General features: G+C 41.5%; 1 protein-coding gene across 1 annotated transcript in view; it reads right to left on the reverse strand.

Moving 5' to 3' along the window:
• The window catches only part of MTMR10 (myotubularin related protein 10), a 56,683-nt gene that overhangs the window by 9,314 nt on the left and 22,368 nt on the right, over positions 1–25,001 (reverse strand). Inside the window, exons 5-14 of the mRNA XM_045899557.3 lie at positions 24,359–24,501; positions 17,781–17,871; positions 10,680–10,851; positions 9,942–10,029; positions 9,772–9,860; positions 7,728–7,858; positions 6,441–6,510; positions 5,272–5,342; positions 2,617–2,786; positions 1,352–1,522 (exon numbers count right to left, since the gene is read on the reverse strand). Of these exons, the coding sequence (XP_045755513.1) occupies positions 1,352–1,522; positions 2,617–2,786; positions 5,272–5,342; positions 6,441–6,510; positions 7,728–7,858; positions 9,772–9,860; positions 9,942–10,029; positions 10,680–10,851; positions 17,781–17,871; positions 24,359–24,501 (1,196 nt within the window). The remainder of the gene's footprint in view (positions 1–1,351; positions 1,523–2,616; positions 2,787–5,271; positions 5,343–6,440; positions 6,511–7,727; positions 7,859–9,771; positions 9,861–9,941; positions 10,030–10,679; positions 10,852–17,780; positions 17,872–24,358; positions 24,502–25,001) is intronic.

Genomic DNA, 25,001 nt, shown 5'->3' on the forward strand with positions numbered 1-25,001 from the left:
GAGGTTGGACCTGCTCCCTCATGTCTCCTGTCTCCTGCCTTCATAACAAGCCCCCAGGTCCCCTCCTTTACTTTGGGATGTTCCTCACTAATAAGGTTCCTCCTATTGCAACAGCCTGAATGAAATCACCTCCTTAAATGTCCAGTGCACTTTGTCTTTCATATCCACATCTAGAACGATTCATTTCTTTAGGAAATAGTGTAGCATAATGCTTCACAGTTTACAAAATGTCTTCAATTCACAGACTGAGGCCAAAGGTAATACTGTTAAGTTTGGTGGATCCATTTTTACAGCTGAGGAACCTGGGCTCACCATTCTCCCAGACCTTGGGCGGGACTCAGGTTAATCCAGGTCACATCGCCTGGACGAGGGCCTTACCGCCAAGGCTGAGGACCCCGCAGCTCCCTGTGAAGGCAACCCCCTTCTTAGAAAGTCTTTCTAGAGGCCCACAAGAGCTGCCCTTTCTGTTTCTCTCAATGGTTATCGCAGCGTTTACCAGCTATTCCCATTGTTGGTTCAAATGTGGGTGAGCCAGAACCTGTAGTTCCAGAAGGTTCTACCAGTGGCAATTGGAAGTTATTCTCAAGTTTGGCTTTAGACCCTCCTTAGCCATGATTCTTCCTCTAGGTCAATGAAATGTGACTAGAAACTGATAATCCTACCCCAAAGGGACGCTGTATGGCAGGTGGGACAGATTCTGAGATTACTGGGTAAGCCAGCACCCACTGAGAATCCGTCTAGCACCACGGCTACCCTTCATCTCTGACAGTCCTTCTCCACAGAACTCTTAAAGAAAATAATCCTGCTTTGTACAGCTTTTATTCTAGGAAATAAAAGTCCTCTAACAGGACCTTTTCAATTATCCACCCAGACAGCCCAAATGTGAAAACATAAATATAAAAGCACAACATTTACGGTGGTTAAAATAATTTACATCTTTAAAAACTGGTTATTATTTTTTTAATTGTTACATATCACATTTTCTTTTTCTTTCTTTCTCTCTCTCTTTTTTAAGTAGGCTCCACATCCAACAAGGGGCTTGAACTCCTGACCCTGAGATTAAGAGCTGCATGCTCTACCGACTTAGCCAGCCCAGCGCCCCTAAAAACTGGTTTATTATGAACAATGTACATCAGAGAAAAATACCTGAAGTGCTCACTCATAAAAATGAAACAGGTTCCTAGATTTTTTATGTCTTTAAATAATTCATTCAGAAACTGCAGCTTAAAATGGTAGCTACGACAGTTTTAATTTACATAGTTTAAATATGCAGCTGAGTGTACTTTAATTCTACCTCAATAAAGCTGGGTAAGACAAACAGAGAAGTTGCTATCGCCACAACCTCGCTTACCGTGCTTTGTTTCACCCGCTGGTGAGGAGAGTTGAAGAGGAAGGTGCCGAAGAGGGAGATACGGGTGCTGTCGTATAGCACTGCTAAGTACGTCTCCGAGAACTCGAAGGCCGCCGGGTACTGTTCCAGGAGCTGCCATGTGGCATCCAAGAACAGCAGAAATAAGGGACACTGGCAGACAGAGACAGAAAGTGGGAACATTTAATGCTGTCCTTCGGTTCCCATTTATTTCCAAATTTATGGCTCATGTTAAGGAAGAGATTACTAAGAAAATATCTCAGCTAAAACACTTGGCTCCTAACCTGAGCCAAGGATATGCAGACAGATTAAACACGGCTTATGTCAAAGCTCAGAAGTAGGTTCAACGGCCATGAACATCACAGCCCTTGCTTGCCAAAGAAGCCTATCAAGTTGAAATGGCAAAGTCAACAGGCAGGTGTCACTGTATGAATGGGGGACACTAAAAGATGTGATTAAGTCTGTCCTGGAAATAATTCTTTAGAACACAGAAAAAAAGAAACAATAATCCCAAAGCAAGAAACGACTTCTGTAATTCACTTCTGGTGGACCTGGTGCAGGCTCAGCAACCAGAAAACTCCCCAGAGTTTCAGGAAGCGGTTGGCATTAGCCTCTAGGTCACACGGTGGACCCCCAAGTACAGCAGCTGATGATCAATGACTGTATCTGGGAGTCCCAGCAATTTAAAAGTGAAGTAGTCACTGCTGAGATTTCCTCAGATGGTGCGGCTTGTTGTTAAACACGAGACCCTACGGAGACCCTATGAGTCAGACTGTGCTCTCTGAAACAAGCATGTCCGGGAGAGGCTTGTTCACAGCTTTCTCACCTCTGCACCCACGGTGGCCACTACGCCCACAGCTGTTACAAAGATGTCCCTCGCCAACTTTCCATTCTCCACACATATGCCCCATTTTAAGAAAATGTGATATTCCAAATCTGATTTTTCAAAATACCTAATGTGCTCGTTATCTGCTTTGCAGAAGAGATAATACAGATTTTTTAAGTAGTTTTCAACTTGGAGAAATGCAACAATTTTTTTTGAATTTTACCTATATAGTTACAGTCATCTTCGTAAGTGCATCAATTTGGAACCCAACGTTAGACTAAGAAGCTAAGGGGTACCAAATGTAGTATTTAAAAAGGCTCCTCGTCTCTTTACAGACAGAACACCTCTTCACACGATGACATGAGTTTTATCTTGTGCACACTTAAAGACTCCCTCCCAATGAGCATTACGATTCCGTTACCTCTTTCTCGGATCTCTTTAAGTGGTTGCATCTGTCTAGGAACTGATATCCGGCCATGACCCACTCCTTCTGGATCAGACTCTGAAATCCTGTAATTGTCCTAAAATGGGGATCCAGCATCACTTGAACAAGAGAAGCTACAATACAGCTCAAGTCTCTTCCCTCCTCCTCTGTCAAGAAAATGGAAAGAAAATGACTACTACATAGAAAAATGCTGAGAGAAAGGGTAAAGTGGATAATACAGTACTCTGTGCTTAGGCTCCTTCAAAATAATCCAAGTTAGGAAAGTTCACTGGATTCCAGCAACTCTAAAACACTACAGACTTTCAGATCAATTAGTGTTTAATGGGAGATAGTCTTTTATACATGAGTATTTTCCAGAAACTAGAGCACAGCCCTCACACTTTTTACATTTCAGTGGCTTGTGGTGGAACTCTTTCATGAGTCCATTCTACTTCTGTTTCCTAAGAATATTAAATATAATGTAATCTTTCTACTGGCAACTCCACATGGTGACTCCGAAGTGAATGAGGGGGATGGGACTGCCCACCATCATCTGAAACGGTGGCAAACATTTTCCTCCCATCTTTTATAGCTGGTGTCCTTTTCAATGATGCCAGTAAATATCCTGATATCAAAGCCAGCCAAAGAAATCAGAAAAAAACTGTCCACCAGTATCCCTTGTAATTAGATTATAAAATCATCAACAAAATATGAGCAAATCAAATTATCTCATGAACACAAGAATTTATTCCAGGAATGCAAGGTTGGTTTAACATCTATCTAACAATCAAAGTAGTACTTCATATAAATAAAATAAATGATAGAAATAACATAATCATCTCATCAGATGCATAAAAATCATCTATGTGATATTCCAAGTTCATTCTGGATGAAAACTCTGAGCAAACTAGGAATATAGAAGGGTACTTCAACCTGGTAAGAGGAATCTATGAAAACCCACAACCAACATCATTCTTTAAGGATGGTAACTCCTAGAACTGAGCAATGCCACTTCTAAGCACCTCCCCACAAGAAACACGTATGTTCCCCATGAAGACTTTTACATGAATGTTCACAGCAGAATTCGTAATAGCCACAACATGGAAACAACCCCATGTCTATCAATAACTAAATGTATAAATAAAATGTGGTATTGACACAAACGACTACTACTCAGAAATAAAAAGAAACAAGCTGCTGATACATGCTACATGAATGAACCTCAAAAACATGTATGTTAAATGAAAGAAGCAAGAAGCAACAGATCACATACTGTATGAGTCTGTTTATATGAGACATCCAGAAAGAGCAAATCTACAGAGACAGAAAGCAGATTAGTGGCTGTCTGGGGCTGGGACACAAGGAATCTTTTTTTTTTTTTTTTTTTTTCAGATTTTTTTATTTATTTGCGAGAGAGAGAATGAGCGACAGAGAGCATGAGAGGGAAGAGGGTCAGAGGGAGAAGCAGACTCCCTGCTGAGCAGGGAGCCCGATGTGGGACTCAATCCCGGGACTCCAGGATCATGACCTGAGCCGAAGGCAGTCGCTTAACCAACTGAGCCACCCAGGCGCCCACAAGGAATCTTTTTGGTGTGATAAAAAATTTCTAGAACTGGACTCTGAACTCTACATGTACTCTGTATATTTACTAAAAATTATTGATTCCCACACTCAGAATGGGTGAATTTTACAATATGTGAATTATACCTCAATAAGCTATTTCAAAAACAGGTTCTAAAAGAAAGTGTTAGTAAAATGCAGCCTCAGGATCTCTTCTAAGCCTTATGTATTATAACAAATGCTTCAAGACATGTGCAAAGTAGGATTCTGCAATAGGATGAGAACACCCACTGGCTGAGAGGAGAGATTACTGGGTTGCTGGGCTCTGCATGCATTTGTGAATTAAATAACACTGATTGCATCGGTTAAGGATTACTTGAAATAGTGCATCACTATTCTTTTCTCCCCCTAAGGGTTTTAAATATCCTTTACTTTGCTCAAGTCAGTTAAATTTGACAGTTGGTAAAAATACTTCTGTAAGCTTCAGTAGCGTAGCATATTCATAAACTATGCAATGTGAATATATCATAAAATAAGGTAGTTCATGGTTTATGAAACTTTATTATCAGTAAGCTTAGAAATTCTCTTAGCTGTAAAGTTATTTCACATATAATTATCCTTTACTTAACTGAAATATTTTTATATTGCACGATTCACTCCTCCCTAAACATCAGACAAAATTCACATTAGCTATTCAACTCAATTTTTTGATACCAAACTATTTCTTTAGAGTCCAATCCAGTGTGATCCAAAGGCATATGAACTAAAATTTGTATGAATTTGAAACGTAGCAAGGTTAGAGAGAAAGGACGCTCTGCCAAGATTAACACTTTGTACGACTCCAGCAGAGCTGTGACCCGCCCTTCTCACACTACAGGATGGAAGGTTTAACACAGGGCAGAAAACTGGACTCCGTTCTAGTCTCCTGCCTGCAGCCGTTAGCAGGGCTGTCCTCAACGGAGGTGCGGACGCTGTACTGTGTCTGGTGGCACCGTCGTCAGTAAGAGACGGCCAGGAGTCGTGTGACTGCCTGGAATGCGACAGTCACCAAGCTGCCTGGCGTGGCGACCAGTGTTTTCAGTAACGAATTACCTTGTAGGATGACGGAGAGGTGTCGGCTTTCTAGAACGTACACGAGCTCTGCTGAATGTTTAAGGAATGCCCTGAAAAGAGAAAGGGAAGAATACTATTAAAAAAATCAGATTTCCACTATAAATATTCCTTTCGAAGTACTTGAAATCAAACACACCTAATCTTTCTCTATACTGTATTCTCAATAACCTTTATGAATTTCATCAGTGTTTATGTGATTCTTCAACAGAGTACATTTTGATTTTTACATCAGGGAAGTTCATGAACCCTTTTATCAAAAGGGGGGGTGATTTACATGACATTCTTGAAATCATAATCACAAAACACAGAGATGGAGCAGAGATCAGTGGTTGCCAAGCGGTGGGGGTGGCGATGCGACTCTGAAGGGGCAGCACGGAGGGCCCTGTGGTGACGGAGCAGTTCTCCATCGTGACTGCCGTGGTGCCTGCATGACCTGTGTGCGCAATAAAGATGCACGGAACGCCACACACACACACACACACACACACACACACACACACACGGAAACACGTACAAATGCGTGAAATCTGAGTAAGGTCTATATATTGTTATGACTTGGGTTTTGTTTTGTTGTTTAAGATTTTTTATTTTTTAAAAGATTTTATTTATTTGAGAGAGAGAGAGAATGAGAGAGAGCAAGCACATGAGAGGGGGGAGGGTCAGAGGGAGAAGCAGACTCCCCGCCGAGCAGGGAGCCCGATGCGGGACTCGATCCAGGGACTCCAGGATCATGACCTGAGCCGAAGGCAGTCGCTTAACCAACTGAGCCACCCAGGCGCCCAAGATTTTTTTTTTTTAAAGATTTTATTTGTTTGACAGAGAGACACAGCGAGAGCAGGAACACAAGCAGGGGGAGTGGGAGAGGGAGAAGCAGACTCCCTGCTGAGCAGGGAGCCCGATGCGGGGCTCGATCCCAGGACCCTGGGATCATGACCTGAGCCGAAGGCAGACGCTTAACCGACTGAGCCACCCAGGCGCCCCTGTCCCCCTTGGTTTTGATAGCATATTCTAGTTATGGAAGATGTTACCATTGGGAGAAGGTGGTGAGGAGTACATGGAGGGCTGTACTGTTTTTGTACCTCCTGGGAGTCTGTCATTATTTCAAAATAAAAGTTAAGGGGAAAAAAAAGGAAAGTAGTTGTACAAACCTTACATATTCTAACCACCGAGTATTTTCCAGTGAAGACAACCATTTTTCTTCAGTTTCTTCAAAAGGCTCTGCAATAAATATGCCAATTATATATACATACACACATACATATAACGTATGTATACACACGTTTAGGCTTTTTAAACAATTTGATGTGGTCACGTTTTAAGCGATACATGTCACAGATTTTCCATATTTAAAAGCTGGCTTTAAGAAAGTATTATGCATTTTCATTTAACAATATAAACATGAAGAGACATGTTATGATTCTATAAAAAACAAAACAAGGATTCCCCTGGGCCTTGGTTTCCTTCACTCTGGCTCTCAGGGAAATCCTCCTAAGAGCCAGTGGTTCCCGCTTTCCTGATGAGCCCATGCCTGGATTCTGGAGCCCCCACTCACAGCTTCCTGCCTGCAAGCCCTGCCCTCCCTGCTTCTCTCCCCCTCCCCTGCTGCCCGCACTGCCTCCCGCGCATGGTTTCCGTGACCACGGCAGGAATGAGGGCACCTTCCTGGCAGGGCCTGCATGCCCTCCCCAGTCCTGCCTGGCCTGTCTCAAGGTGTCTCTCACCTCACGAACTCCAGGCTCTACTCACATTCCACTTATCAGACGGCTGATAATCATTCATGTCACTGTACTTTTTTAACAACCCCCCGCCAGCTCTCCTTCCAGGCCAGTGCCCCCTCGTTGTTGCAGACCCGCCCCAGTGACCGCCTTTCCTGGCTCCTGGGTAACGGGAGGCTCTGGGTGCCCTTCAGGGAGGACTCACTTCTCGCCAAAGATGCTTTTGTGTGAGTCACACCCACCCCGGGACACACTGAAAGCACCTGAGAAGCACCTGCTCAAACACATGATTAGAACTCCAAGGCCGCACAGATTACAACACGGCTGTCTGAAATCCGTGTCAAGTCCCGTATCTCAAAACGCAACTGTCTGCATTAAAATCTTAATATGTTTGTCCGTAAGGTAGCTCGTCGTTCTCTTGGCACTTTTAAAAAAGGATCCTACCACAACAGTTCACGCTTTGAAAGCGATTTCATTGGTTTCTTTCTTTCCTCCAAAACAAAAAGCAGTTTAAACTTCATTTTCTGAGAGCTTCTGATATTGTCACATACAATAATTTGTACAGATATTTCAATGAGCCTCTACCTAAATATATCTATTTCTATATTTTCAAGGAATGTCACTTTTTCTGACATATCTCATGCAATGCTGTATCCCCAGTTCACTATATACATACATACATACATACACACACACACACACAAATAAAAATGAAATTACCATTAACGCATAGTTGCTTAAGTTTCACAAAAGCCGCCTGTATTTCGTGGATATTGGGCAAGGTCTTATCCAAATCTGATTTGTAAACATCACTTCTCTGTGGATGACTTTTAGTAATTGCATTACAAATCCTAGTAAAGACAAAATCCTTGAGTCATTCATTCATGCCACACATATTTTTTGAAGATTTATTATGGGCTAAGGCACTACTCTAAGAGCTGGAGACAGATGAACAAGACCGGTGGGGCCTCTGCTCTCACGGGGCTTCCGAGCCTGGTGGTGGTGGGAGGGTAGATGAGAAAGTCACAGGCTGGCGTGAATGCCATGGTGGCGCCACCGAGTGGAAGCAGGCTAGTTCAAGTCACGTGGCTGGGAAGGCTTTTCTGTGAAAACAACACTGAAGCCAAAACCCAAATGCCTAGGAGCCATGCAAGATCTGTGGGTAAGTGTTCTAAACGCAGAGGGACAGTAAGGGCAAAAGTCCTGTGGTGGACCCAAGCTTGGCTGTGCAGAAACCTAGAGAAGGCCAGTGGAGCTGAGCTGATGTGTCTAAGGAGAAAGGGCTGGAGAGAGCTTGGACAGCGCAGAGAACGTGTCTTACTTATGAAGGGTGGCACAGCTGGAAAAACAAAGGAATTAAAACAATTCGCACTTAATAAAGTTAAAAGACGAAACGTGCACTGGCTGTGAGGGTCCAGAATGAACTCTGGCCCAGCAGCGCCCCCGACACAACAGACAGGTCAGTTTCAACAGGACCAAGGTAAAAACTCCGTCAGAGATGACGTGAAGCCAGTCACCGTCCCTTCCAGAAACCTGAAGGCTCGTTTGCGGGTCACTTGCCAGCTATTTGCTTCAGCAAACATGGCTTTCTTAGGTATGGCAGTGTGGAAAACACCCTAAGACCTGGCTCTACTCATAACAGGGTGTGATACACAATTTGAGGCTCTCTGAGCCAGTTTTCTAAGATCTGTTCCTTTGCTCCTCGTTTATAGAGTACTGAACAAGTATGCTGATATGGCAGGTATTTCCTGAGTGCTGAATGAACAATGGCTGGGAGAAGGCGTGGTGCCTGTATGCTAGAGTCTGAGTTTGAACATCATGAGTTTCAAGGGCCTTTGAGACTTCCACGGAAGATGTCCCATTAGAGAGATAAATTTGATGGTCACTGAAGCCACAGCCACAGATGGGCTTCTGTAGGAAGGAAATACAGACTGGGAAGCAGTGGCCTCAGACAGATTCTAGGTCATGTTTGCAGAGCCAGGGCTGCAGAGGGCACAGAGCGCCGGTGAGGAAGAGGGGCTGCAGGAGAGTGGGAAGGAGCAGGCGCCTAGGACTCAGAGCGCTTTAGGGACAGACAGACCAGCAGTGATGCCCACCGACTGCCCAATGCCTATTGCTTTAATGACACGGAGATCACTGGTGACTTCAGCAGGCGACGCCAAACTTGTTTGTGGTAGCTAATTAAAACCACCATCTAAGCTACTGTGACTCTAAGACCTAAGACACACTGAACTAATAGAAAAGTCTGATTTATCCTGAAATATCTCAACTGGAAATCACTGCACTTTGGAAGTATGCTAAAGGCGACACTGTTATAACAAGATGTCAGCAATGTTAAGATCCTCCAGGGTCTTTTTTTTTTTAAGGTTTTATTTATTTGAGAGAAAGAGAGACAGAGCAGGGGGACGGGTAGAGGGAGAGGGAGAAGCAGGCTCCCCTCTGAGCAGGGAGCCCGACGTGAGGCTTGATCCCAGGACCCTGGGATCATATCCCGAGCCGAAGGCAGACGCTTAACCGACTGAGCCACCCAGGCGTCCCGATTTTCCAGTGTCTTATAAGCCAAAGAGTTAAGTTATATTTAGTATAACTTAAATGTTAATTTTAATATATGTACATTTTTTTCAAAAATGGTAATTCTTATATAGAATATACGGTGCTAACTAATAAAACTATGCCGTTTTCCAACTATTTTCAAGCAGTCAGGAGTTTACTCATTTATGACAACTAAAAATGTCCAAAGTAACAATGGCCATGTCTTGGTTACCTCTGGTCAATTTTCCTCTGTTGCAGCACGTCCTTTATGAGGGCCATTCGCACAAGAGCGCTGCCATTAGAGTGGCTCCAGCACCAGAGCTAGGAGGGAAGCAGAGCCTTTACTTGACCGGGAGAAGAAAAGGACATTGACGTGAATGAAACCCAACAGACATCACTTACTGGCATCCTTCTTCCAACAAAAGAATGGGAAAAGATCTTCAGGTCTTGGTCTGCTAAAGAACTTGGCACTACAAAGTATTCTGGAAGGCTGGAGAAGAAAAAGCAAACCGTTCCTGTGCTTTAGGCAGATAAGTGTGCTCTGCAGATCCCATATATACACATTTATCCCCATTTAATGTGTACCCTACTTGGCGGCCACATGGCATCTACCATGGAAGACAAGGCTGACCCTAGACAGCTCTAAAACCTGTATCATTTGGTCAATTACCACAAAACTTATAATTATAGCAGAGGAAACTATCCAAAGGAGATGTCTGAAATATTCTCCGAAGTGATTTTTAATCAAAGATGTATTCAGTTTCTGAAAAACATATCCACCTTTGTTCTCTATGGGTAAGGACAAACGGCACAAAAGACAAAACCAAACCAGACCCACAAATCCAAGGAGCTTTAGTTCCTTATCTCCCTCTTCTAACCGTTCTCATCCCCAAAAGACACCCAGACTCCAGGGTGGAGTCTGGGTGTCTGGACAGCAATTCCTAGTGGGCAGGCTCACTGCGCCGTAACACATCCTCCTTTCTCTCTTCTTCCCTTATCTTTAAAATATTCATGAAAGCACTACTAAAAACAAATATTCCATTCACGGTAACGTGATAAAGTTATCAGAGAGCAGAGTTTGATTCTTATTCATAAGAAGTCATTCCCAGCTATAAATAAGGTTGTTAAAACTGGACTTACCAAGTGGATATCATGTAACCCTCGTTAATAGAACAAACTCTCCATCCGGAAGCACCTGTCCGCTTCATTTCTCGGTCCCAGTCTGAGTACGTTTCGAAGAGCGGAGTGTTTTGGATGCTGCCACCACCAGCCCCCCGGCCACCTCCTGAGGGCATTCCATTAATTTTACTGGCTACGAGAAAAAGCAGTATTATTAGTTTTGTTTCACGGTCACATTTCGTCCCACATGCCCTCTCCTCTCTCAGCGCCTCCTGTCAGGAACACACTCGGATGGGACGGCTCCTCCCTGCGCGTCTTTCCAGTCTCCCTCAGATGTTCCGACTGCTCCCGACGCTCCTGAGGAAGAGGCAGCCTCCTCTTGTCAGAACTCATTTTGTCTCGTCCTCATCCAGCTCTTGCCTGACTCCTTCAGCACCGTTAACTTTTCTGTCCTTCTACTGGCTCTCTCTCGCCTACCTTCAAACACAGGTCACCTTGATTCTGAAGAGACTTTCATTTGACCAAGCTGCACCACTCCAGCTACTGTGCCATCTACATGCATTTTTCCCTCCTCCCTGTTACTGATCATCTTCCCAAAATGATGAACAATGCCTGCTGGCCAGATTTTCTCCTTTTCCATGATCTTCTATCCCTACCATTCCACGGAAGCCACTCATGAGCCTCCCTCATCCCCCTGCCCTAAACTGTGGGGTAAATTCAAATCACTGTTCATTTTTTCCACATGTTTTGCCTGGAGCAATGAACGCATCCGATCATGTCTGTTCTCGACCAAATCTTTCATCCTTCTAATATTGATGCCCCACTCTTTTCTACGGCTCATTATAAAATTCTTGGTCTCCTATATCTACTCAATTTTCCTTTGATAAGCTCACAAGGGTTCCTTGTACTCCACCAGAGGGCCACTCCCACCTGGGGATTTCAGCAGAGGGCCTACACTTGAACTTCCTTAGCAAGGAGCCCTCTCTCACTGAGAACTGCTGTCCTCTGGGAGATGCCCACAGCCTCAGGAAGGCCAGCAGAGTGACCAGAGGGAAAGAGAGCGTCTCAGCAGTCAGCCTGATGTACCCTGGCAAACTGGGGTGACAGACGGCACAATCTTTCCTGGTCCTGCGTCTCACGGCTACAGGTCGCAACGGTGGTGGCAAGTCTCCGGCCTGACCTCCGCGACACGACGTTCTGCAGCACTCAAACCAGCCCGCAGCCTGCACAGGACACAATGCCCCAAAATCATGCTTTCATGATGCTATACCCTTGTCCCAAACTTTCCCTCAGGCTCATTTTCCAACTTCCTGAAGCAAAACAATTTTGCTTAAAAAGCTCTTAATCAACCTGACCTTTCATTACTGCCTAAACCCCATGCTCCCCCATAGCCACGGAAACCCCTTCCTTGTCCCACGAACATGCCATGCCCACTTCTGTGGACCATTTATTAATACCTGGTGCAAGACCGGTATTTTTGGAGAGCCTCCCATGTGCTAAGGCCTGAAAATTAAAAAATGAGTAAGGTTTTATCTGTATCTTGAAAGCACCAACAAGACAGTGGAGGGTAAGCTCAGCCCCGGTCACAGTGAGCTGGATGTACAAGCGCAATGAGAGCGCTCATTGGAGATGGAGGCTGGGGCAGGAGAGGCCCCAGGATCTGACCACACCTGAACAGAGACATAAGGAATGAGCCAAATGTTGCCAGGTGGCTGGTGAGATGAGGAGGAGGTAGGCATGCTGGGCAGAGCAGAACACAAAAAACACGGTATAACTGTATAACATCAAGTAATGAAATACAGCTAGAGCATGAGGGATGCAAGGGATGGTGGAAGAGAGGCTGGAAAAAGAGGTGGGGCCAAGACCCTTGGCCTCTGCTGCCCAAACAGTAGCCACTAGCCACATGTGGGATTTAAATTGAAACAAGATAAAAAAATGCAGGTCCTCAGTTGTACCAGCCACATTTCCAGTGCTCAACAGCCGCATGTGGCTAGTGGGTCCTATACCAGACAGTGCAGAGGAGAGAACATTTCCCTCCCTGGACAGTGCTACTCTAGATTAGAAAGGGTCTTACGCACCATGCTAGGAATTCTGAATTTTATACTTTAAGTGGCATCAGAATTACCCAGTGATTCTGATTTCAGCAGAGCTTGTTTAATATTAAAAGGCTAAAGCCAAGCACATATCCTGGAGTGCCACTCCATCTTAAAGCCTTCTCCAGAGTAGCTACAACTGGAAAGTATGCTGAGGAACTTGAGAGCTGTAATCTCTCCCGGATGAAGAACCTTCCTGGAATGTCCAGGCAACTGTCACTTTACACAGTGTTCCAGAACACCAAAACCACAGAAAGCTATTCAACATTAGAAAATGTAAGTAATTCATCATATGATCAAATTAAAGGGGAAAAAAACACCCCATATGATCAGTTCAAAGTGCAGAGAAATATTTGATCAAGTTCAACACCTACTCATAATTTAAAAAAACAAACTTCAGTAAATTGGGAATAAAAGGGAAATTCCTTACTTGATAAAGGGTAATTACCAGAAACACACAGTAAACATCATCCTCATCAAAATCCGGAACAGAAATGATGCCTGCTATCCTGATTACTATTCAACATTGTACCAGAGGTCCTTGCCACGCAATGAGACAACCACCACCAAAAAAGAAGTATAAAGAGCACATTCATCATTATTAAAGAGCTGTGTAAATAGTTTGGCAGGATACCCTCGACTAGGAGTCTAGAACTGAATACTTTGAGTGTGTTGAAGTTACAGACTTTAGTAAGCCAGGCTGAGAACATACAGTTTATGAGACTGTTTCTCTAGCCAAGATTTAATCTCAAGATCTAACCACAAAAAGACAAATTTTCTGAACATCAGGTGAGGAAAAACTACAGGATATTGCACTGTTTTACTATTTTACAGGTTTTGGTTGTCCGTTTCTCAACAACCAGGACTAGGTTACATATTCTACATCGTCTTCAGTGAGAGCTTATTAGAGAATGTATGGCAGATACTTAATCTGGCATTAGAGAGTCTGGACATTCTAATGCCTTCCAGAAAGTCCCAGAGGCCTGATGCCTGTGGCTGCTCTACAAGTGGGTTACTAACAGGTGCAGCAACAAACTGGCAAAATCAGTCATCGCAGGAAGATCCAGCTTTCCTGAGAGGTACCTGAGCTTTTAGGACAGCTCCTCAGCCAACTAAACGTGAAAACTAGATCGTGAGCACTCCTGACCTTGGCTATCTTCCTCTTCTTCTTCTTTAAGATTTATTTATTTGTCTGAGAGCAAGAGTGAGAGAGAGAGAGCGAGCACGTGCACACGTGCGCATAAGCCGGGGGCGGGGGGGGGGGGGGAGTGCAGAGGGAGAGGGAGAAAGAATCCTCACACAGACTTCCCACTGAGCTCGGAGCCCAACACAGAGCTTGATCCCTGGACCCTGAGATCATGACCTAAACTAAAATCAAGAGTATTTGAATGCGCTCAACCGACTGAGTCACCCAGGCGCCCCACCCTGGCTATCTTCTGCGACACAGTTCAGAAGTCTAATCCCATGCTGTGCTGAAATTATCCACTTAACTAGCCCCATCTATATTTAGAATGGCCTCAAACAACAGCAAAGACAATAAAAGTGGTCAACAAATGAGAAGAAAGCCTATCACTTTGATGATACTGCAGAAATCAAGTCATAAAGGATGACAAGGGTAAAAACAAAGCTGCGATGTTCAGTTCAACAGGGTGAGTCAACTTAGTGGTTCTAACTGGGGGACTTGGACTTTGGGCCTGGGGAAGAGCTGGGACGGCTGCATTTCTAAAAGTTCCTCCAGGGATTCTGATACAGGAGGCTGGATGGGAACCACCAGTATTCAAGAGATCAAAGGATCAGTCACAACCATGTATAGCTACACTTGAGAATCTTCAAAGAACTGACAGGCAACAAACTTCAAAAATTTCTACAGTTTCAAATGGACTATATACTCCGTAAGTGGTTTTCAAATAAGCATTTAATGGAAAATCTAATACCAAGGTCTTTGTTAATAAAAAAGATAAAATTACAAAATAAAATAAACCACTGAAAATGTACATCTTCTGTCATGAGACTACACAACTTGAGATTACATCACAGCATTTGCAAGCTCAATGTCTGCCATGGAGTAGAGCTGCTAACACTGAGGCTGCAGATAACTTCATGAGGTTGTCTTTTATTTCTTTTTAGAGAGGGGGAGGGGCAGTGGAAGAGGGAGAGAGAATCTTACGCAGGCTCCACGCCCAGGGCAGAGCCTGATGTGGGGCTCGCGATCTCACCATGCTGAGATCATGACCTGAGCGGAAAATCAAGAGTAGACACTTAACTGACTAAGCCCCCCAGGCGTCCCAACTTTTTCAGACTGAAAGCATAATCTGACATCTTATCAATTTTATCACAAAGATCAGTCTGTACTTTTGTGACATTATTTGCCCAATAATAACCTGACTGCGGAAAGCAGAGTTCTTGTGGTTTCTTTCAAGTTATAAAAGAAAAAAACCAGAACCACTGTGCTTGTCTGTGCCAGCACCCCCTGAGGGGCTCCAAGCCTGGGGTCCCAGTGCTATGCACCGTCCCTTTACTTCGGGATCCTCACAGAACTACTTGGATGACTGGTGAGCTCTGCAGAGATGGTGTTCTCACTCAAGGGATGCCGAACATGGAAGAAACCCTCAGAGTGCCTAAGGCCATCTCAAAGATTCTTTCCTTAGGTAACTGCAGGGGACATCCTTTAACTTCAGATCTTATTCGTGGAAACAGCTTTGTCACCTACCTGCCTGCAAAAAGGACTTCTTTATTCTTTAATCCAGCCAATGAATCAAGGTGGCATCCAGAAGTTCAAGAGTGGATTATTGGGCATCTTTCACTCACAAATTAATGAATTCTGACTGCAGTGTGTGGACAGTTCAGGCTTCTTTTGATCTTAAGGATGCAGTTTATGCTTCTGCAACAGCACGGAAGGATATTAAAGGGTGTTACCCTAGGAGGAATCTTAACAAAACTCTGGCCCAGTGTTAGGTTTATGAAGTACCTATCAAAGCAGGAGGTGACTGAAGGATGTAATAAAAAAAGTGTTCCTGAATATTTTAAGTATTAATTATCAAATTTTATCAACAAGCTACATATAAGAAGACATACAGAACTGACTCATGTAAATAAGAAAACCCAGTAGTAGAAGAGCTATGGGTAGAATAACTATTCGCAGTATTATTAACCCAGAGATGCCCATAAGGAATGGATGAGGAAAACTGAAAAATAACTAGAGGAGGCATCAGGTTCCCAAACGCATGATGAAGTTTACTGCCTTTGCTGAGCTCAGGTCATTACATTACTGCGGAAATCATAGATCTATATCCTGGACGGAATCATTTCTATTAGAAAAAAAAAATAGCATGAAGAATTGATCTGTATAATAAATTTAAGTGAGAATCAAAGACTCTTAGAACTCTTGGACCTCTTGAAACTTTCATTTCAGCTACTCTCTTGCAAGTGTGGGTGAGGATCTTATTGAAAATAACCTTGATGATCATGGTCTGTAGCTTGATGATGATCCAAAGAAATATTCACCTAATGAGTAGTGCAGGATCTACAATACTTTTATGTTTAGACAATAAGTAAATTTTATAATTTATATTAAGAAATAAACTTCAAAAATTAATTATTTTGCTCAAGCCTAAGTTACAATTGGTTACATTTTGCTAAGAAAAATTAAGTTACAAATACTTTGTCTTCCAATTTCTACAAATAGAGCACCGTATGGTAAAAGCTACTCCTTCTGCAAAGCATGACTTTCACATACCATCTCTATGGTGTTTACAAGTATCTTTTAAAGTAGTGAAAATACACTTATACCATATGCACCTGCAGATACTCTGTATTGTTCCTACATCTTAATGTATTTACAATACAGTGATACTCAAATATGCTTTTATTTCATAGATTAAATTACTACAGTATGTTTTGAGATAATAAAATGAAAGACCAGTACAATTAATAATTTGTAAGATCCCTGTTCAGACCATGTTGGAGTGAACTGATCTTTCCTTGTAAATACATAATTATTTTTCTTCCATAATAGTGGGAGAACATGTACCTTAGTAGGTTGAGTCGATGTGTGGTCCCTAATCCACAAGTGGCTAATAAGAGACATGACCCCTTTGTTTTTCTCCTCTATCCTTTTATGAGGTTTTTTAAAAATGGCTGATTAAAATTACATTTGCATATAAGAAATGTACAGAATTACATGATCATCTGGAATCTTCCTTGGTGATGTCATCACTGAGTAATTACATATTCAGTAAGCATATGAACAGTACTACTTTACTTTTACAAAAACTGCCTAGAATATACTTGTCCTTTGGACAAACACTCCTCTTCCTTTCATCAATCTTATTAAGAAATATAAAGTCAGTATTTTGATGATCTCGATGATCTCTCCACTAAAAAGTTTAACCACTTTAGCTTTTGCATGAAATCACACTGTCAGAAAACATCATGCATTTCAAGTACCTTTTAATTTTCTGTCAGTTTTCTTTAAAAGATGAGATTATTTCAACTCAAGCTATCAATTAAAAGTGGGAGGAGGGGGATCTTTCTTCACCATAAAATATAAGCCAGGGACCATAGGTAAAAGATCTGACAGGATTCTTTTTTTTTTTTTTTTTTAAGATTTTGTTTATTTGACAGAGAGAGACAGAGCAAGAGAGGGAACACAAGCAGGGGGAGTGGGAGGGAGAAGCGGGCTTCCCAAAGAGCAGGGAGTCTGATGCGGGGCTCAATCCCAGGACCCTGGGATCATGACCTGAGCCGAAGGCAGACGCTTAACGACTGAGCCACCCAGGCGCCCCTAGACCTCACATGATTCTTATAAGCCTATGTTTATAGCTGCTTACAGGTTCTTCCTGGTCCCTTTCTAAGAAATAATCTAACAAATATTGTCTCTTTTAGTATATAGTGCTTTCTTCTCTAGCAGTTATGAAGCTAATAATTCTTCAATCATTAAAGCTCATGTACTTGGAAGCCTCTGATAAACATAAGAATAAAATTTAAACAATGTAAAGTTAGTCACAATATTTAATATTTTCATATTTACCTGAATTGTGGTATTTTTTCCCAACATATTCAAATGCAAAGAGTAGCTGGAGGTCTGTTGGCTGGGAATAATGAGCTATTGCAAGGCATACCTAGGAAAAATTCTACATTTAGAATTTGATTTTAACACACTTATTTAAATGAAATGTACAATAAGGCCTTGATTACTGGGAGCATCATCCTGGGTGGGCTGGTGATTATAGATACTTATTTACATGTTTTTTCTGTTAAACCTAGAATGTGAAAGAGCTCCTTAAGGCCAGGTATCTCATTCATTGTTGTGCCCCCAGGACACTGTTTATAATCTTTAGGGAGTACATGGTATTTAGTAAGTGTTTGCTGAGTTGAATTTCAACAGGAAAGTAGTTTTATTCAAAAAAAGAAACCTGAAACCTAAAGAAGCATTCTCCAAAAAGGCAGTGACGTGTGTATATATATATATACATATGTATTCCTAAAGAAAGGATTAAAAAAAGTTTCATTTTTGGTGGACTATAATGATTTAATACCAGCAATCTTGAAGGCTTAATGTAAGGTATGAAATTTTAATGTTCATACCTCATGGATTAAAAAAAACCTAGACTTAATAGGAAAGCTACAATCACAAAAAATGAAAATTAGCAAGAAACCCAAAAGTACAGGGTGGCTCAAAGAGGTAAATTAAAAAAAAAAACAAACACACAAAAAAACAACTGTGTTTAAGAAAATGGTTTGAGACTACATCTAGGGTGGAGAAAGTGCTCAATCGAATAGATCAGGAACTGAATCCCATGGTCTACCAAACACCTGCCCTGTAAATGGTATGAAATCAGTTCATCTCTCTGAGCCTTGGTTTATGCAACTGTAAAATGAAGATAATACCTATGGCTATGGTAAGGATTAATTGTCTTAATGCGTGCCTGGCCTCTGCAGAAGCTCCATACATGGAAATACGGTTGATATTATTCCCAACTGCCGTTGGAGAGAAGGAAGGATGGACAGTGCCCTATGTTGACAATGCCCTGGACTAGACTGCAGAAGAAAATACTCTTAAATGATTGGAGCAGAAAGAAGAAATTTAAGACATACGAAAGGAGAGAAGAGAGGATCTTACTTAAAAAGGTTAAATATCATTTAGAAGGAAAAGCATTAAGCCAGAACAATATACTTTTGACAGTGAGCAAGCAGGAAAAGTTTAGTTCATTGTTAGTCCATGTCGATTAGTGGTGTTTGAGAGGGTTGGTGCAAATTCTAGTAACAGGTAACTATGTGTCAAGTTCTTGTTTAAAATATATTATTAAAAGACTTCTATAGAATAAATGTTTCCTGTCTTACTAAATTAGAATATATATACAAATAAGAGGACAGAGTTTATCACTAGTTTTAGTTTTGACTAAAAACAGTAACAAAAGATTCCTGAAACTTTTATGTAATACCTCAATTTAACTGACTACAAGGAAAGCTTTCCAGAACAGTCCCATTTATGCAATTAGGAGGCAGTGATCTGCATTCCCATCCTTAATCTGTCCAAGTCTTCCCTAGAGAGCTTCTTCTAGCGGCCAAAGTACTGAAATCTGTACTTGAAGAAGTCCTCGACCACTTCTTATTCCTCTCGGCACCATACGTAGTTTATAAGCTTCGTTGTACTTTCCTCAAGATTATCATTCATTTTTGTTCCATTTCTCTGCACTACCACAGCCATATTCTTAAGCCATACTCACCTTTCGGCATCTCTGTGAGCTTCCCTACATTTTGGGAAGAAAAAAAAAAAAATCCACAATGCCTAAGAAGTATCTTCTAAAAATGAAATTCTGACCAACAAGTTTGCTCCCCAGATAACCTGCTGTGGTTCCCAGATACCTGCCTAATAAAAGAAATCTTCTCATTCTTGATTCTTCACCAAGCTGGCTCTCCTCTACCAGACATCCCTTCCCTCAGTGGTCTTCTGTCAGAGAACAACACATTTGCACGTACTGCCTGCCTTACTCCCAGCCGCCTCCTCCGCCACACTCTGCCCGGGAAATCCTTCCGCACTGCGGAGCCAACCACGCTGTCTCTGGAAACTACCTGCTCTGTTCAACTCCAATCTCTTCACAGGCCCTCCTAGCCCGAGCCAATTTCACAGTATCAACTGCAGAAACCCTTCTGCTCTCTCTGAACAACCACCGCTCTGATATAAAGGGTCTCTTCCGTTACTGTGCTTGTGTAGCTGAATGAGTTTCAGAGTATTCATGACATAGTTCTGAGTGTAGCTGAAAGGGGCATAGGGGCTCTTCGTTTTACTTCCACCATTAAATTCAATCCCTCAAGGGGAGATGCTGCCTCTGTCATTCATTCGACAGGTATTTCCTGTGCATCCACCACATCCAAAGCCCTGGGGCTGCAGCAATGAACAACACAGGCGCAGATCCCCGGCATCATGAGGGGGGAAGACAGACATGAAACGAAATAAACAAGAAATGATAGTAAGTGACATCACTGTAAGTGCTAAAGGAAAAAAAAAAAGTCCAGCAGGGGAGGGATACGAGGTGTTATGGTGAGGCAGAGAAGGGAGTGGGTTAATAATTTAGAGAAGGAGACCAGGAAAGACCTCTCTGTGCAGAGCTGAGTGAAGACCTGAAGACTTCTGCATTTTTGCTTTTCCTCAGTAGCTTTCTGAAGGTGCTTTGTGCACAACAGCAGCTGTGCTAAAAATACTAGTTGACAAAATTATTTACTAACATAGTAAGGAAAATGCTCTAAGCCAATGAAACGAGCATATCACGTTGTCTAACACATTTAGAAAGCAGCCACAGGCCTTGTTTACACAAAAGAAATTCACAGATCATTATGGAGTATGTTGTTTATGGTCACAAAGCAAAAACAAACAAAGCCTATCTGCTAGGCAAACCCAACGTAGCCCATTTCTAAAAAGCCCTTTAGAATAGCACATCACATTTATAAAGGTTAGGAAACAAATGAGTATGTCTAATAGCATCTCCATTGCAAGAAGACTGTAACAATCTTGTGAAACCGAAACTGTTCAATCACCTGCACAATGGCTGATGGGGGCGGGGGGGGGGCACAGAATGAACTAAAGCTGGTGCTGAGTAGTGTAATTACAAGTGTGTATAACTTCTTTCTATGTAACCTAAGCAAGGGGCATCTTTGGGGACCCAGATAAAGGCACATACCACTTGTGCTATCTGGGTTACATTCATGCTGTTGTTATATAGGACATTTTGAGAAGGGAAATAAAGCCAAGAATCCTTTCCCTCAAGCTTTTCCATACACAACCCCTTAAAAAGCTTATGTCCACATTCTTAGCTTCTGTCACTAAGAGCTTGAAAGACTTAAAAAAGAAGGTCTCATTTTCATGTAAAATTATCCTAATTTTGCAATGTACTCCATAAGCATTAAAAATTTTTAGAAAAACTCTACCTCTTTAAAAACTGCTTCTGAAAATAGTTCCTCTGCCCTGGCTGTCATAGGGAACAAAGACTATCTTGGGATTAAAGACATTCAATGATGGTAAATATTTCATTGGAGGAAAAAAAGTAAACTACTTCTGAAGTGATTTCTGGACCAAGAACAATCTTGTGGACAGAAGCCAGAAGTACCCACAGCTGGTTTCTCCTCTAAGACCAGCTGGGGGCGCAGCACTGGAGAAGCTCAAACTAATCAAGTTCTAGCACACTGGCAAACAAAACTGGTTTCCTATATTTTGTGGTCTGAAAGTCACCAAGGAGTAAGTCTCAGATTCAAGGGGAAAAAAAAAAAAAAGACAGTTCACAAAAAGCCAACTTATTCTTTAAATAGGTGGGCTGAATTTTCACTTTTAGAAAGTATGCCTGACAAGTGGTTCACAATCAACTAGATTCTCACAATCTGAGAATAAAGTAGAAACAAAGGGCATACGTTTCACTTACCATCTTTATATACATGTACACACACATATATATATATTTTATAAGCGATAAATCATTAAAAATGATTTTTTTTTGCCCCTCCATTTCGAAAAGAGGTTCTTCAAAAGGAAAGGGTGGCTCCCAGTTGCTTTGAGGCTAGACATCCAGTTCTGCAATATAAAATTCCTTCTTGCTTTATACAGATCTGTCCCAAACATCCTCATTTATTTGTGACAGACCAAGGATGAGGATGAATGCTAACGGATGCAGGAGCACAGTGTCATCTAATTTTGTCATAACACAATTTAGGCAACACCAACCAGACTACCAGAAGGTTATAGAGTAATATTTAACAAAATGTCAACCCATTTAGCATTTCGAGATTTCATATTTCAAACAGAAATATAAATGCTTCTGGTATTTCAAAGCTAATCAGTGGTTTACCCACCAGAGAACTCTGAATGTGCATCTGGTCATTTTAAAACGACTTATAAAATCAGAGCATTTCCAGAGAAAATTTAGCTTTCAAAATTTCCGGGAGGTAAAATCAAGCTGTAACTTCCCAACTGTTACCTAATTTTAGATGAAAACTTTCACTTGAAATAAAAAAAAATGCTAGAATTCTTGTTTTTAACTCATGAAGCCAGTAAGCTTTGGCAGCACACATGCCCTAACCTCTGTGTTTGAAACGTAAATCGGGGGAAAATTTCTCTGTTTATATTCTTATTGCCTCTAATTTTCTTTCCTGCACCTGCCCCTCCCCACAACAGGACTGTACAAAAGACAAAAAAAAGCATTTCTTTCAGGCCTGAGCTTATAGGCTTTTAATATTTTAAGACAGAGGGGAAAGGATTTGTGCCAGAAATCCAGTCTTGGGAAAGGGCATAAACAGTTGGACTAGGCTGTTTCATGCAGACAGTTCAGCGCAGCCCCCTTCATCACTTACCAGCAGCACAACAGACAAGGGAGATCCTGAATTTCCAGAGCACTTAACTGTTTCATTCATCTGGCAACTAATCACTTACGTGGCAACATCTTTTATGCCACTACTTTGTACCACTGTTCAATTTTCATTTGTTCATGCTCTATCTTCTCCACTAAGCACACTGCCTCACACATTAAAAATGACCAGCAGGTGTTTATTAGAAGGCTCAAGAATGAAGCCAAATAATTATGATTTCCAATTACTGAAATAGAGTCATCTGAAAAATATAGTTGAGAGTGGGAGAGAGGGAAACTTTCTGAAAGAATATTGGGCAACTGTATCAATTCCTTACTTAAAAAAAATCCTGTCCTAACTAAATCTCTTACATTCCATGGTGTCGCTATTCTTGAAATGCTATATATCCTGAAATTAAGATTTTCATAAGCAGATTCTTGATGTTTTGACTGATTAAATTACAAGTATATATTTAAGCTCAAGAAAGTAACTCAGCTAAAATGTTTTATATACAGCCTACAACCTAACGAGTCTTAAAGTCTTTCTATAGAAGAGTAGGCATCTCAAGTTAGTAAAATGCCAAAATCACAAATGGCAGAACTAAACAGATGAAAGGGGCCTACAAAATGTGAACCAATGAGTTACAGCTACCTAGCTGAATTTTTGGTAACGCAGCATGCTGAAAGATGGCTTTACAGACTCTACCTGAAAACTTTTAGCCAGAGAGCCCGCTATCACTCTGCTAGATCATCTAGTCCTCAAGGTCCAGCATGTTCAGATATTTATCTTATGCTTGCCTTCCTGTGAGGAAACTGTTGATTCTAAGTTCTAAAAATAAATCTACAATGTCCTCACCAAAGTGTATGAAAACAGCTGCCTTAAATATTTTTGACAGCCTCATTTGGATATCAACAGAAAATTCACTGCAGTAAGTCTACTAACCATGGAAACCAAATGCAGCAGTGCATTCTGGGGTGGTGCAAAAGCAGACTCATTTCTGAGAGAAGGTTCCACTTCACTAAGAAACTGTTCCTTTATTTCCAATGTGTGGGAGCAGACTCCTGGAAAGTGTTAAGATTCTCTGCATTGCTGCATCATAGACTGGACCAGTAGGGCAATAGGTCCACCAGCTTCACTCCTCTGCCACAGCCAAAATGTGGGATCAAGGAAGTGGGAATTTCTGCCCGTGAATCTTACTCCACCAGCAGGCAATAAACATTCCCCGGAAGGCAGGAGAAAAACAAAGCCAATTAAAAAGTCCCTAGCTTTTAGCTGTTCCTGTGGAATAGCACTCAAATTAATTCACTAAGATTTCTTTAAAGCACTAATAATTATTAGGCCTCTCCCATAACTATACCTTTACCTAATCCTTACATAACTTAAGTCTAACTTTTAGTTCATTGATGACGTTCTGAGGTATTTTCTGAATTTCTAACCGAGAAAGAAACAAGCTGGTAATGGTCTAAATGCAAAAGATACACTAATTTCCACATCATAGTTTCTAGTATTGTAGGAGCTGATTAAAAAACAAACAAACAAACAAACAAACAAACCTAAAAACCTATATAGAATACTTTAAAGCAGCCAAACCATAAATTAGTCCAAAGAAATAGTTCTATTAACATTCTTGGCTTTTATTTTACCTAAGGAAGTATCTGATGACTTCCCCTAAAAAAAAAATCTGAGCAACTGAGGAAAAAGAACTTCCATACAGAACTGATATTGGTAAATATAGTATGAAACCGAAAACTTGAAAAAGCTTAATAGTATTACCTTTTTGGCACTTTCAGGACCTGATTCATCAAAGCGAAATCTGACAATTCTGAAATCTTTACAGTAAATAATTAACTCTGTTGGATTAAATTTCAGTTTCTGGTTGGGACCTAGGACTTTCTGCTTCCTCTTGTGGTCATTTACTAAAAATGAAAAAATAAAGAAAATATGTGTAAAAATTCTTTTTGTTACTCACTCTTTAGTATACCTTAACAAATTATTACTGTAAATAATTAGAAGGTTACCCACTGCTTCTGTGGAATCTTTCATATTTTCTACAATTTACAGAACTTGGAAAGGGGATCGGTTTTAACTTTGCTTTTGACTATATTTTAAGTGATCCTTGCCCAAAATCACCACCAGCTAGACACATTTAATGTCTTTTTTAATTAAAAAGAAGACAAATACTTAGAAAACATAAAAAGCTAAATACACTATATTTCCATTTAAAAATAACTTATTGACTTCGGGGCACCTGAGTGGCTCAGTCAGTTGGTGTCTGACTCTTGATTTCAGCTCAGGTCATGATCTCAGGGTCATGGGATTGAGCTCCCCCGCGTCGGGCTCGGCACTCAACCGGGAGTCTGTTTAAGATTCTCTCTCTCCCTCTCCCTCCTCCCTTCCCCCTGTTCACGCTTGCTCT

Source organism: Mirounga angustirostris, unplaced genomic scaffold (assembly GCF_029215605.1).
Source record: "Mirounga angustirostris isolate CCGP_5_RB_7025 unplaced genomic scaffold, mMirAng1.0.hap1 SCAF_9, whole genome shotgun sequence".
NCBI classification, from domain to species: Eukaryota; Metazoa; Chordata; class Mammalia; order Carnivora; family Phocidae; genus Mirounga; species Mirounga angustirostris.